Genomic DNA, 15409 nt, shown 5'->3' on the forward strand with positions numbered 1-15409 from the left:
TATCGAGTCCCACCAAGGAGTAATGCTACATTGAGAGGAGATACAGCAGTAAATAAACTACAGTGCCTGTCCTTGAGGATTTTATAATCTTTTAAAGGAGGTGAAATCCATGCCAAAAAGAAATCTAAAACATTTGCAGATAGACATTATTTTAGAAGGTTATCAAGGGATAGTTGTAAACGCTAGAACCATTACTATCTCATGTAACATCCTCCATGGTTTATTTATATTTGGAAGATTGGAAACTGGGAGTCAAGAGCTCAGTCAGCTTGTCCGGGGCAGTGGTGAGGGACCCATGGGACCGGTACTTGGTCCTCCCGCCCCACTTGTTCCCTCTGGGCCACTCTGCTCCCAGGAGAGATGCCCAGGGGCCGGGAGGTGGATGGTAAACGCTGTGGAGGAGGCCCCAGTCTAACAGGGTGTAGTGAGTGTCCCCCTAGAGGAGGTCACGTGTGAGATGGGTCACAGAAGGGACAGGCATTGAGTGGACAGCGAGGAAGAGGGAGAGGCATGGAGAAGGCACACAGTCTTCTGCCCTGTGTCTTCTGGGATGAAGGGAGAACATGCTGGAACACAAGTTCGTGCCGCACGATGGGGGCTTGGGTTTTTCTCCCAGCCAACAGTGTGAGACATGACAGGATGGGGTGCAGTGCCGGGGTCAGAGATCCGTGTGCATGAGGCCGACTCTACTGAACGGCATGGACGTGGGAGGGAGGCGCGCCTGTCCCGACGCCAGCTGGGAGCCCATGGCAGGGATGGAGAGAAGCCTCATGCGAGCCCGCGTGGAGCCCTGATGGAGGGGAGGGAAGGCAGGAGTGGACCCCCGCGGTGATGTGAGAGGGAGAGTGTGCGGGTGCGCGGACTGTCAGTGCTGGGTCTTGAGGGGAAGAGTGGTTCTAAGATGAGAAACAGCATCGCTGGTTTCAAGGAAAAGGTGAAAGAGCGTCTGCATGGAGCCTTCTGGCCCGGACCCCGAGCCCTAGGCTCTTGACACAGGCCGAGGGTCTTCACTCTGGTCCCTAAGTGGCTCGAAGTGTTTCCCAGTGCACACCCCGGGGCTGACCAGTGCCCTCGGTGTGAGTGAGGGGCCAGTGGGGAGCGGGTGCCTTCGGGCAAGCCATCCCGCAGCGGCGCTTGCTGATCTGGTGGTCGCCGTAGAGTCCAGTCCTGCAAGTGTCCTCCCGAGCCGTTTCCTGGGAGAGGGTGAAGCGAGCACGTGAGATTGCCTGCGGGTCGCCGTCTAATACGGAAAGGGGAGCCCCACAAGGCAACCCCGACTTTCTCTATGTGCTTCTTCCATGGCCTGATGCTTTGTTATGTGAAGGAGAACGTGCCCCGTTCACGCGGGGCGGGCGGGGTGGGCGGGCGCAGGGAGGTGGCTCGACCGTCCACGGCTCTGAGTGATGCTCTTTTTCCTTCCTTTCCATTCTCGTGGCCAGTGTTCGTCAGGTTTAACTCCAGCCATGGCTTCCCAGTGGAGGTCGATTGTGACACCAGCATCTTCCAGCTCAAGGAGGCGGTTGCTAAGCGACAGGGGGTTCCAGCTGACCAGTTGCGAGTGATTTTCGCCGGGAAGGAGCTCAGGGATGACTTGACGGTGCAGGTGAGTCTCCCTGCGTGGGTCATTCCTGGAGACGCCGCCCCCCTGGCTGCTGCTGCCAAGTTGACATTCATGCCTGAGATCTAATAGAATAAATAGTGCCTGGGGATTCCTTGAACTTTACTCCACACCGCGTCATTAATCCTGACCTTCTTAATTATGCATTAAAACAGCAAGCAGGAAGGATGGAAGAACAGCGAGAGGGGGCGAGGGATGAGAGAGAGAGGGGAGACGAGAGGGCGAGAAAGACAGAGAGGAGCGAGAGAGGAGCGGAGAGAGGGCGCGCACAAACAGGCTTGGGGAACAAACGTTTGCTGACGCAGGCGCAGCGAGCCACAATTTCTGGGCCTGTTCAATTTCTACCTTACTTATTCCATTTGAATCTTAATGAAGGAGGATTCGAATAAATTGTTGGAATCAGGCTGCTCAGTCGCTGCGCCAGGAGGCGTCTGTAACCCAGTTGTGACCCCTGGAGGTTGGAGGGAAGGCTGCTGCCTGGGACTGGGGGGGTTGGCAGGGGCTCAGGGCCCCCCTCAAAGGGAAGCATTGAGTCCTGCCCCATCAGCATCGCAGCAGCCCCCCAGCTCCTGGCGAAGGAGGTCAGGTCTGGACACAGGGAAGGTGCACTTTCCTCGTTCATTGCTCCAGGCCCCGGTGTGCGAGAGGATGTGTGCGCGTCTGCTCCCCAGGCCCTCTGGGGCCACGCTTGTCCTAGCATGGGTCAAGGCCCTGGTCCTTCCCCCTGGGGGCTGCACTCTGTAGGACTCAGGGAGGGCAGGGTAGGCAGCTGGTGGGCCGTGCAGCCTGAGATGTCGGGGCCGGCTTGTGCCCGGGGAGTTGCTCTTTGTGAAAGTCATAAAGACGGACCGTGGGCGTGGCCGGCCCAGGTGATGCCCCAGGCCCGGCAGGCAGGCAGGACCCCTTTCCTGGCCAGCGCAGATTCATCACGCCCCGACCTTGTGGCTCCACGGCTGTCCTGTCTGTTCTCGGCGATTCTTACTGCTTTGCGAGGTTTTCAGAGTTTGCAAGAGGCTGGATCTCCAGCGCCCCAGCCCCACGCTGGCGGAGGCACAGCTCGCGCTGAGGGCTGGGCTGTGGCGGTTGGTGTTCACAGGTTTGGCAGGGAGGTGCCGGTGCGGAAGCGTTTGGATTTTTTTATATCAGCCAACTAAAAAAGCTTTCTTGCTGTCCCAGCCGGTCTCGAAATCCAAGAATGTGTCCGTCACAAACAAGTGATTGAAAACAGCTCCTTGAACCAAAATATTTCGCGTTCCCAGAAGTGTTGATGCTCCAGGTTCTGAGGCTGACCCTTCCCAGCGCTCAGGCAGACAGTCCCCAGGCGCTCGGAGGACAGATGTCACCTGCAGCAGATTTAGAGCCTTTGTTTAGACACCTCCCCGCCAAGTCCCGGGCTTCTCAGGGGGTCACAGAGAAAGAACACTCACCCCCAGTGCTTGTGGAGACTGCCAGGCACTGAGGGGTGAGCCGGGGGGTGTTAGTCTGAACCATACGACTAGGTTAGAACTCGCGGGGACCCCTGTGGCTCCATGTAGTAGCTGTAGAATCATTGCAGACCTGCCCTACGGCAGCTGCAAGGTTTCACATTACGAAGTTGGGAAGGTGGAGAACACATGTCCCGCTGGGGTCACCAGGAAAGGCTTCAGGGGATGACTTACCCCGGGGAGGGTTCAGAGCTGGGGAAGGAGCGGGGTGTCTGGGCGAGAGCGTGGCAGCGCGTCTTCCAGGAGCCAGTGTGAGGTGGACAGTGGCCCGGAGGGAGCAGGACTGTCTCCGCCGACTGGGCGTTGAGGCTTCACGCGTAGGGGTCCAGAGCAGGTGTCGGGGAGCGAAGCCGAGTCCGAGGTGGGGTGGGCCGTGGGGAGGGTGAGCAACGCCTTTCAGGGAGAGGCACGGCCAGCATGCGCTGGCTGGACACGTCCAGCAGGAGCTGGGGGCTGGGGTGAGTGTGGGCGCTCGCTCTCTGTTTCCAGCCACCGACCCACCAGGCTGAGGTGATTGCTAAGGGGCCCGAGCAGGGCCTGGCGCAGTGCAGGGGGCGTCCTCCGTCCAGATGACGCCCTTGACGGTGTTCTAGAAAAGGGGTTATGGTCAAGAAGCCCCCGTGCCAGGGAAAGATTGGGGAGCAACAAGGGAGAAATGGGCCTCTGGACTTGGTGGCAGGAATGGTGAGCGGTGAGGCGGGCGGTCAGGCTTCCTGTCCAGGATGGGGGGGCAGGAGCCAGCCAGCGGGCGCCGCTCAGCTTGTCCTGGAGGAGAGAGACTGGGGGAGCTGCTGGGCCTCAGCAGGGCCACACAGTGTAGCCCCCACCCGCCCAGCCCTTGCCTGGGTGCAGGGATGACTTTTCTCCCATCTCAATCAGTGTGAAAACGCACTCTGACATTCTGGATGTCTGTCAGTTAACACGACAGCCACTGGCCACCAAACAACAGGGACACTCCTGGAGAAACGCACGGTGAGATGATTTCACTGTCGTGTGACTGTCTTGGTGAGGAGACGCAAACCTGGAGGGGTCGCCTGCCACGCCCGGCGCTGGGGGGCCCAGTATGTGGGTGCCATCTGCAGTGTGGCCATCCCGGCCCAGGCGTCGCTGCACACTCCGGGCCGGGTCTCATAAACATTTTCCACGTTGTTGTCTAGTCTCGTTTCTAAACGCCCGGGTGATTCTCACTAGAGCGCTGTTCCAGAACAGCTCTGAGGTATTTAGGGAGTGTCTAGTTTTTAATATCAAGAGATAAGACAGAACAGTTCTTTTAAATGCGTGCTCCGTGCTTGGGGGAATGTGACTTCTCTGTGTTTTGGTTTGCTCTTGTGGGACGTAGTGATGATGCTAATGCCCATCTCACTGCTTCTGGGAGCTCTAAATTAGGTAACTCTGGTCACACTCTTGAAGCACTGCGCTCAGAAAGTACCTTGTGCAGGTTAGCAGTGGTCAGCGCCATTGCACGCGCCGGGGGGCCATAACTTCAGCACTCGGGCCGCTAACTTCAGCATCTAAGGGGTCACCTTCAACCCACCTCCTTTCCATTGTGAGTTTCATACGTATATTAGCAATACATTAAGAATCTAGGGCAAGGATACTAGGGTACATATTTTATCAGAGCAATATCTATCTATCTATCTATCTATTTATCTATCTATCTATCTAACTATATATTCTGTGTGTGGAGAATTTATACATTTTAGCAAAAAAAGACCTCTTACAGAGGTCAGAGCTTACAAGTAAATTCTTGGCCTTTTGTGTACACAGGTTTACTTATCTTAAGACTAGTAGAAATTTGAATTATAGTTTAAAGCTAGCTTATAAAGACTTTAAAAATCCTCTAAACAAATTTGGTATAAATGGAAACCTATAGGTAACAGTTCAGCAAACATTCATCATAGCGTGATTGCTGCTGAAAGAAATTTTCATAAAACAGATGTATGCCACACACTGTATATATTAGAAACAAATTGAAAGGGTTTTATGATTTTTCCTACTTCACTAACAATGCGTCATTGTATGTTTTTATTATCCTCCTTATACCTACAAGTATGCAATATAAAATATTAATCTTTGACATACTACTTACAATGGATTTGGTATTTTTCCTTGTAAAGAGTTCTTGTCAGCTGTTCCACAGAGGATTCAGAGCCCACTGTGAAGATGGGTCACCTTTGTCCATTAGATCTCCTCCTTCCTCCACCCTGCTTTCTGGTAGCTTCAGTTCTGCAGTCAAATTTCAAAGCTTTGTTTTGTCTCTTCACTCGCTTTGTTTTTTATGTTCCACATGAGTGAAATCATCCAGTACCTTTTTATCTTTCTCCCTCTGACTTATGCCATGCAGCGTAACCCCTCCAGTTCCATTCACGTTGTCAAAGATGGCAAGATTTCATCTTTTCTTAGATAACTGAGTAGCATTCTATTGTGTATCGTAAAACATATGCTGTGTTGTAAATCAGCTTTACACTACCTCCGTAAACATAAGGAAAAACTAAAGGTGGTCACCCATTCCAGTCACCCCAAGACTAACAAACTGCATGTCAAAAAGTTATAATAGAATTATACTAAGAAAATAAGTTCCAGTGGGATTTTATGTACCAAAAACTGGTGAATCTGGCAATTGAATTAACTGTTAAAATAAAAGGGACTCAAGGATTTATAGAAGATTTTGTTTGAACAGATTTTATTGTAGTCACAGAAGCTGTATTTTTATGTATTTTTATATAAATAAAAATACAGGTGTATTATCATGTGCATGTAATGTACATGTATAATAGATATGTGATGACTAGATAGCTGTTTATCTATTTTTTTAAAGATTTATTTACACTTACAAGAGCTGGGGCACAGGCCAGAGATGTGGGGGGAGTGAGAGGACTTACTAGAGACAGAGTGGGCAACAGAACAGGCAGACTGACTGAAATCCACTGCTGAGGGGAGCAGCAGGGAGACAGCAGAGGTCTGCTCGCCATGTGGGTTGCTCGTTGGCTGGCAGGGATTGAACTCTTGCTGCAGAGGCTGCGGATAGCTTCACAGTGTGGTGCTCAACCCCTTGCGCGACCAGGGAGGCCCCTAATACCTGTATATCTAGATAAGAGAAATACCCACACAGTTACAGAGGCTGACAAATGCCAAGAATTGCATTTGGCAAGCTTAGTCTGGTGTGTGTCTGAAGGCCTGCATCCCCAGAGTCATGGTATAGTTCCAGTCTGCAGGCTGGCAGGCTCGAGGCCGGGAATAGGGAACGTTTCAGTTCAAATCCAAGGCAGGAAAGTTCCAGTGTCCTGCTGTGGGGCAGGAGGGTCACCTCTTTGTTCGGGTCCTCATCTGATGGCGGGGATCCCCCACCCTAAGGCAGGCTTTCTGCTTTCCTGGTCTGCTGATACAAAGGTTCATCTCCTCCGGAAACAACACTCTCCTGGACTGATGTTTGCAGGTGTCTGGGAGCTCATGGTCCAGTCAAGTTGACACGTAACATTACCATCACAGCCCGGACATGAGAAGTCGGTTATATTTAATTACTGTTCTAGCAAACATTCTCTCTTTGCTCCCTTTGTAATAATGAATTGGATTCACAAAATAGAAAATAAGTAGGACTGTTTATTGCACTTCGGAATTCGTGTTTTATAAAAGGATCCACCCAAATGGATGTTCATAAATTCCTTTCAACAACTACGTAATTTTACAATGTTTCAAACGTACGTACACATTTAGAAACCATTGTCTCAGGCCATAGGTCAGCCTTGCGGTGAATATTAAGGGCCATCAGTTTATTACACCCATTCTTCTGAGTTTTATGACACGCCAAGACCTGAGTATGGGAGACTAGAGACATTTAGACTTTAATAACTCGGGTAGTAAACGTTAGGGAAAAATAAATGACCCCAGAGAGCCAGATTATTTAAGTGACTAAATCTTTAGTGATGCGCACAAGGTATGTCTCAATATTGGTGATTAGTGCAAAGCAGCTTTTGCCAATGAAATGAACTGTGTTCAATGACTAGAAAAATTCAAGTTGTCAACGGTAAGAAAATTTACCTCTTATTCTCAGAAACATTATAGAAAATCTCTATCATATCACTAATTGACTAAAAGATGAAGCTTTGAAAACTGCACAAAGACATCATGACTATCCTCTAACGTAATATCGTTTTACTAAATTCTTGAAAGTTGGGATTCCTTAGTGCCCTTTTCATTTTCCCCCAACATTATCATTTCCCTTTTAATAAACTTAGGCTATATTTTCCTGATTGTATAGTTAATACGCTAGTTATAAAAATTCAAGTAACAAGGACAAGCATGCCAGTAGACCATGATGACTCTAACTTTGAATTTTTTAAAGAGGTAATGATTCTCTTTTATATAGTAATAAATATGCTCTCAATAATCCTACATTTTTCCTGTAATTCTATCAGATTGCCTTGTTTTTTACTGGAATTATGAACTCAAGTATAACTGAGGGCATTAAAAAAGTTAACTTTTGATATTTTTGGTACTTTTTTAGATCATAGTGTAGAGATTTAGGAGTTGAGAAGCTGGCAACTTGTGTTTATGTAAGAGTTTCATTGTAAGGACTAGGAATTTTGCATTTAATTGCAAGTTTCATGGTGACATTTCATTTTAGGTGTACATAAGGCAGAATGTTCGTATTCTCTGATATTTTTATATACTCTTAGAACACGTTTAAAATTATTTAGTCACTTCCAATTTAATTGCCTTTTATCACCATGGGTGCTGTGCTTTACAGTGTTAGCATAACATGTATTATGAGAAATTGCTAAGAAAAAGAAAGTGGACATTCATAGGAACTACTTACTGTTGCCAAATAATAAAGGCTAACTAAGCGTCCCGGTGTGCCAAAGAGCTAGTAGGATGACTGTGTTTGCCAGAGTTTTCCCTCTCATGTTCATTTTCTTTCTTTCATAATGACAACAGACAATGCATCCATTCTAACTTATCATTCAGACATGGGACACTTTTGAGAACAGAAGAGGGCTCTTTTAATAATTATTCTGGAATGAAAGGTGGTGCTGGCGGTGTGCTGGGCAGGTGGGCTCAGCAGTCACCGCAGCTACTGAGTAGTTACTCCACATTAGAGTCTCAATTTCTTTTAAAAAGAAAGTATTTTTTTTGATGCTTCCCTCCAGGGCCTTTGGGAAATGATTAGCTTAAGACCATCACCTTATTATGAATTTTTTCATAATAGGAAGCTAATTGTCTCTTTAACTGATTAAAAAAAATTAAGATTATACTCTGATAGAACGTTTTAAACAATTGCATAGAATTCTCAGCTGCAAGAGTGTATGTCCACAGGCTCGTTGGAGAAGCACTGTTAGAATACAACTAGTTTCTTTATACATTAATATGTTCTGTTTGTTATTGGCAAGGTTTTAAAAACTTTACAGAGCTAAAGGAAAATGACAAAAATATATGAACATCAAAGATGGTTGATCTGACAAAGGTTTCATTTCTGGGACGATGGAGTTGGCAGATTTGTGCTTATCCAGCCTAATGATTCCATAACATTGGACATTACTTGCAATACAAACATTTAAAGATTCTGAGAAGTGGTGAGAAGAAAACAGATGAGCTTGGGATTCAGGACAAGGAGTTAATTCCTGGGGTTTTTATTTCATCAAATGTGTCCTACACTCAGAACTGATAAGCTGGTCACCTGTTAATAGCTTGTAGGCCTAGGGGGCATGATTTGTATTTATTTTCAAAGGTTTTGCCAAATGCTCCAAATAAAAATAAATAATTCTTGACAATTGTGTATTCTGGTTGTACCAATTGTCCACATTGATTTGAGAGTCACACACCATTGTTTTAGGAAAATAAATGAGCACCTCATGGCGCTGCTCTGGCCGTGTGGTTCCAGAAAACACTCACTTCAAATGCTGCCTTTTTATTGCCACAGGTTTATATAACAGAAGGAATTTAGGGAAGGAATGTTTTCATTTATAAATGAAATTTATTTAAAGTTCTTTTACTTTCTCTCTCATGTAAAGATAGAAAAGCGAGAGTCTAGCTAAATCGAGCACATTGCCATGACTTTTTATTTGTGTCTAAAGGAAGAATTTGAAAGGTTCGGCGCGGTAAAGAAAAGGAGAGCCAGGCTACATTTCTCAAAGGGAGGGAAAGTTTATTGTGCCCCTGGCGGACCTCACAGACCCAAGGCGGGGGTCAGTGGAGTCGCGCACATTGTTAGGGGGAAGCAGGGTTTTATAGGGTAAGGAGAGGTCGGGTGGGTAGTTGGGCTCCTAAGGCGGGGAAAGTTTGTAGGGCAGGTAGAGGTTCTTTGTTTGAGAAGAGACTCATGGGGGGAGGGGGGAGGCTCATTGTCTGAGTCCTCCAGGCAGGTATCCTCATTCCTGCCCCCCAGGTGGGCTTCCTGGTTGGCTCCTGCATTCAGGCCTCCTGCATGGACCTTTCAGAATTCTGCAAAGGACACTATAAATGAACAATATGCTTTTATTTTCAATTGATTTGTTTTCTGATTGTAAAACAAAAGGAAGCCTGGTTGTATGCCCTTCCCTCTGAGGAAGGACTCCTGGTATGTGAGAGAATTGGTGTGTAAATGAGAGCCTCCCTCACCCCAGGAGCTATACAAGCACTTTCTCCAAAGGGTTGACTTGTGAATGAAACTTGCTAGGGCCTCATTCATCTAGGAAAATGTATACTGGCTGGAGCTCCTCCCACAGAAACCAGTGCTGTCACAGTAGTGAGAAGTAGCTCAGAGTGTCAGTCTAGAATCAGAGGGTGAGCCTGTCCAGAGTCTGCACGCTTCAGGGAGACCCTCATTTCATCTCTTTGCATCTGACTGTTTGTGTCAGTCAGAAAGCATCTTTGAAATACTTACCTCTTTGCATAACTCAGAACCCTCAGAAATGTTGTTTTTCAGTTGAAAGGAAGTCTTGACATCCTTGTGCCCCTTCAGATTTAGGAAGCATCTCTAAGGATTGCCATGGATAAATGCAGGCTTGAAGGGGGAAAAATTGAGATTTTTTTTAGCTTATCAGAGGCTGACGATACATGTTCCAGGTTAGTTTAATAGGCTGTCATCTCAGAGTTGGCACTGCCCTCATTGTGGTCATATGCAAGGTAGGCGTTGTGTGTGGGGTGGAGCTCCGGAGCACACCAGCATCGTGATATAGGATGCATCTTATTAGAGTATGTAAGACCAAAAGCCTGTCTCAGGAAACCTGACAAATGAAAGAGGAAAGATTACACACTGCAGTTGTGCTGTGCTTCATTCGGCTTCTAGTTCCAAATATTCTGTCATCTGTTACTGAAATCAAATGCGATCGTCCAATTAACCTGATTCTGTGGAAAACTTTATTGAATATTGTCATCTCCTTTAGAGAAGAGCTCCCGAAACAAAATGGACATCTGTATCATTTACCCTGATGTCTCTCAACCAGAAGATTTTTCACCCAGATTCACCTCTCCCTTCTTTCCCCTTACCAAGTAATTGTTACCGGTCTGAGATTATTGTCAGAACAATTAAACATTTGCCAGACTCGCTCCTGTGTATTCTCCCTCATTTCCTGTCTGTGGTGGGCTTGAGCCATAGCTTAATTAATTATTTGACATTGGTAAATATTTACTCCACTGTCTTTTATTTTCTTTAGGTGTGAATTAAATAGGAGATAAAGTTAGCTGTGTATAGTAGAAATGATTTATTTTAAATATAACTTCAGTAATAACCAGAAGACAAGAACAAACAAGTCACACACACACACAATTTTGTGGGAAATGGAGGGATTTACTTTCTATGCTGTGTTAACTTTTTTCCTCTAACCACTAGGTTTAATATTGATAAGACTACAATTCTCATTAAAAAAGTTATCAGCAGAAGTTTAAATAAAATTATTATTGAATAGTGAATGTAGCCAACATACCCTAATTTTTGAAGAAGGTTTAAGAGATCCTTCTCAAGCATGTGCTTAAAACACCCATAGGGACCCACAGGCTCCATAGAACGGCAACCAAAGCTCTGGAGTTCCTGATTTGTGGTGCAGACTCATGATGACCAGCCCAGTTCCCTGCAGTGCTCTAGTACCAAGTACTGGTGGATTTAAAAAGTTGTTGTAACTGTTTGTGATTGCTTATCTAGATATAGACAAGAACCTACTTATTTGAGGTGTGGGGGCCTGGGGGAGAAGTTACTATTTTTGTGGGTGCATGTGTGTGTGTAATCTGCGTTCGTTTGAGGGTTTTCTTATGTGCCTGGATTTTGTTTTCCACTACACGTCTCCTCTCCTGTGTTGGGTCTCGTCAGTTTGCACCAAGGTGACCCTCCTATATGACTTAATATGTGGATAATTATGGCCCAGGTCCCTGCTCTTAAATTAGTCAAACATCCTGACAGTAGAGGCAGAAGTGGAGAGTGTGGGAACTCACTGATATTTGTGTTTTAGAGTATTTCACCAACTATTTTTCCAATGTGTTGGCTTTTGAAGGCTCAACACAGTTTTTGCCAAGGATGTTCTCTGTTCATTTTTATATTCATAAGTATTTCAGAGGCAATTGAATCTGTGTTTGCATTCCATTTATTCATAATTCATCAAAACATTGTTCTGAAGGAAAAGGAAATAAAAGCCAAGGCTTCACTAGATATTTCTAAATCTTTGAAAACGTGGACACTCAGACTTCAGAACCTGCCCAAGTAGAGGCCTCCTGCTCCTTCAGTTTACCTGTTGTGCCCCTCAGTCAGTTCTTCTCATGTTGAACAGCATCGGGCTCCAGGCTGTTCTTTTAGAAGCCTGAACACCTTTTATATGATTTGGATACCCCGGGGCTGTATGATGTTGTCTCACATGTTCCTATATCATCATATGGAACAGGGAAGTGAAAACTCCCAGCATATCATCTGCTAGGTGAAATCATTTTGTTGGACTTCTACTTGACTTTCCAAGGCATGATAATAAGGAAGTGGATGTGAGTCACACTGTCCTCAGTCTCTCTGGGAAAGTCAAGTCATTTCATCCATTCACTGTCTTGTGTAGATGCAGATAACGAGAATGTCTGTATTTGAAGAGGGTTGTCTCAAGTATTACGTGGAATTACCCCTAAATGTTAACAAATGTTGTTTGTTCACAAATGGTAAACAAATTATTAATTAGTTTGATGAGTAGTACACACACAAAAAGAAAAATCTTTCTTTCGGATGTGTAAGAGAGTCATCCTAGAATTTCTTTTGTTTTAAGGCACTCCGAAACAACAAAGTGGCCCAAGCCAAGTGTCCTATTCCACACTCAGGCTATCTTCAGAGTGTTGTTGCCTGTCTCATTTGTAGAGTTCCTTTGAATTAAGTCTTACAATAATTCGTTGTCTTAGAAAAAGTGTTTATCTTATTCTAATAGGGTTTGCCTTTCTCTTTAACATGCTGGGTATGTCTGCAAGCACCATGTTTGGGGAGCAACTTTTGAAGAGCACTCACTGTTCAAAATCTGTTTAGTGAGGGTCACACATCAATTCGAGATCATTCCTTTGAGTCTGTGAGTCACTCGGATGTAAAATAGGGGCAAGAAGATTAGGAGGCACTCTGGAGAGAAAATGCATTATGTGGCCTACTTAAATGATTCATTTTTTTGCCTTTGTAATTTATAAGCAGAATGGGAATGCTAAATTTGCATAATCTACCATTTTGTAGTCCATTTAAAGTTAGTGGTATGGTTCTTCCTCTGTGGATTAAATTAGTAATGTTTTGTGTTCATATTTGTTTGTCTTCAGTGCTTCGAAAGGGATGGTTTCTTGTATGTCAACCCTCATATATTGCTTATGTCACAGGTTATGTATAATTGTTGAATTAAACTCTATCCTTTTTCTTAGGTCCGTTCCTTTAAAAAAATTATATACATATTTATGCATATGTATAACTTTTTATCAATTAGTCTGTCATATTCACTGATAAACTATTTTAAAAATAATTTTGTTCTATTACCTTATAATTGGGTAGATGAGCTATCGAAGAGGCTCAGTTATAGTGAAAGGGAAACTATTCTATGATTCATTTCAATTTATTAAAACTATAACATTAAAATTAAAAAACAATAATTTGAACATATAGAAGACAATATTGAGGAATAATAATTTTCGAAAATAGCAGTACATTCACTAAATACTACTAAGGCTTGTTTTGATTAGAAAACATAACTGTGGGTTTTATATTATGAATTTGAAAAATTCAAAACCATGGATGACAGTCTTCTAGAACTGATATTTGACTTAGTATTTTAACTCCATCCTTAGGGGGGAGGGTGTTGCAGTGGGCTCTCTCTTGTTCAAACTTATTGAATGTTTCCTTTTTTTTTTTTTTTAAAGATTTATTTATTTATTTATACATGCACTGGGTACATTCTGAAGCGCGGGAGGGTGAGAGAATTCACCAGAGCCAGAGCGGGGAGCAGAGCAGGCAGAAGGACCGAGGTACACTGCTGAGGGGAGCAGCGGGCGGCAGGAGAGGTCTGCACGCCATGTGGGACCCTCCTCCGGTGGCCGGGGAGCAGCCGGGGATCGAACCGATGCCGCAGAGGCCGCGGGCAGCTTCGCAACCCAGCGCTCAACCGCTGCGCCCCCGGGGAGGCCTAAATATTTCATTTTTTTGAATTACTTTTTTGTTGATGTATCACATTCTGGCCTCCATTAAATTTATATGTGCATTTGCGATTTCTTCTCTGCTCACAGTTCTCCTCTATGGCATTCTCAGTCACCGTTCATATTCCACAAGGCAGCCTACTCCATTCGTCAGCAGATCTGGTGGGGTTAGTGACAGTGGGCGACCGAAGTGATTCTCTATAATAAAGAGAAGCGAGTGTATCTCTGGAGTTTCTACGGTGTAAATCCTCCCACCTGAGTCTTTTCCACATGCTGCCATGATGCTGCTGAATGCAGAGTTGGGGAAAGATGTTCATTCATTCTTGGTTGGGAGGAGTTGGCCTGGGCTGGGCAAGACAGCTCTGGAGTTCCTTCTCTTGTCTGTACTTCCAACTTTGAATATGTTCTGTCCTTTCAAATCATAAAGAAGCCCAAAACTGTGTTCACAAGATCTTTTTTTTAGAGATAATTGTTAATGTCCTTAAGTCTCCTCCTTTGCTAGCACCCATTTCTCTTGCTTCCATGCTCAGACAGGCTGCACTCGGGCACTTCTAAAGAGCGCAGAAAGCTCCGGCTCCTGACCCTGGTCTGCCTTGTACTGGAACTGCTGCATGGCTCTGGCATTATTAGACTTTTAGGGTGGCCTGATATTATTTTTCTTAGACTCAATGATATGGCTTGTAATATAGTCCCACACACCATTTAAACCCTTAGCTTTTCTTCACAAGGGCTCTATTCAAGCCCGCTTTTTCATTCTGTGTTATTGACTGAGTTTTTAAGTACCTACTCATTCAGCATTCTTTTGTAAAAAATCCCGTGATAAATTTCAGATAATCATAAGTGCTTGACATTAAAAGAATGGGCTTAAGACTGATGACACTGCCTTATATTGAGGAAATCTGGGAAAAGCTTCTCTTGGGTGATGTAAAGGATCCAGCCCTAGAAACAGCATTCCGGAGAGAGAATAATTAATGCAAAGGACCTGGAGTGTGACCTTGGAGAGCATATTTGGGAGTCTTAAAGAAGGTAGATGTGTCTGGGACTTGGTGGAAACAAGGAAACTAATTAAGAGGCCATGTGGTTGCTGTGAAGAAAGGTGATGGGACTAGACCACAGTGTTAGATGTTCAACCAGAGGGAAACATGGAGGTTTGCTCTGTCTTAGCGGTTGTGTCTTAGCGGAAGTTCAGAAATTGCCAATGAACTACCTGGAGGATGTGAGAGAAAGAAGATTTAAATACCACACAGATGTTTAGCTTGAGCGCACGCAGTGTTGATGAACCAGGGACAGGGAGAGTGAGCACAAGGAGGAGAGGGCATCCGATAACTTTTATTTGTGGGTTTCAAGGTTTCAAATAAATGTTAAATGGAGCTAAGCAGTAGGCAGTTTGTTTCTGAGTTTCTACTGTTGAGAGCAGAGAATGGACTGAAAGATGAATCTGATACACACACTTGGGCACTCAGTGCCAGCAAATAGAGCCTACTAAGACATTCTCCAATCGAAGTGGATTTGAGAACATGCGCCACACTCAGTCAAGAGAGGTTAATTGTGGAATTTAACTAGAGAACTGTAATACAAAGACATGGAAATTGTGTTAGAGATTTTGAATTTGATTAGTGTGCTTGTCCTTTTGCAATGCCTGACATTAGCAATCTTGATTTCCTGTGCAAGTCAAATTTTCATTAAAAGTCAAAGATGAATGAATGGC

General features: G+C 45.1%; 1 protein-coding gene across 1 annotated transcript in view; it reads left to right on the forward strand.

The window, feature by feature from the left end:
* Positions 1–563: 563 nt before the first annotated feature.
* PRKN (parkin RBR E3 ubiquitin protein ligase) overlaps positions 564–15409 on the forward strand; it is a gene marked incomplete at both ends in the record, with an annotated part of 806365 nt that continues 791519 nt past the window's right edge. The window contains 2 exons of the mRNA XM_084228791.1: positions 564–624; positions 1440–1603. Coding sequence (XP_084084917.1) covers positions 564–624; positions 1440–1603 — 225 coding nt within the window. The remainder of the gene's footprint in view (positions 625–1439; positions 1604–15409) is intronic.

The sequence above is a fragment of the Talpa europaea genome (genome assembly GCF_964194135.1).
Source record: "Talpa europaea genome assembly, chromosome: 2".
NCBI lineage: Eukaryota > Metazoa > Chordata > Mammalia > Eulipotyphla > Talpidae > Talpa > Talpa europaea.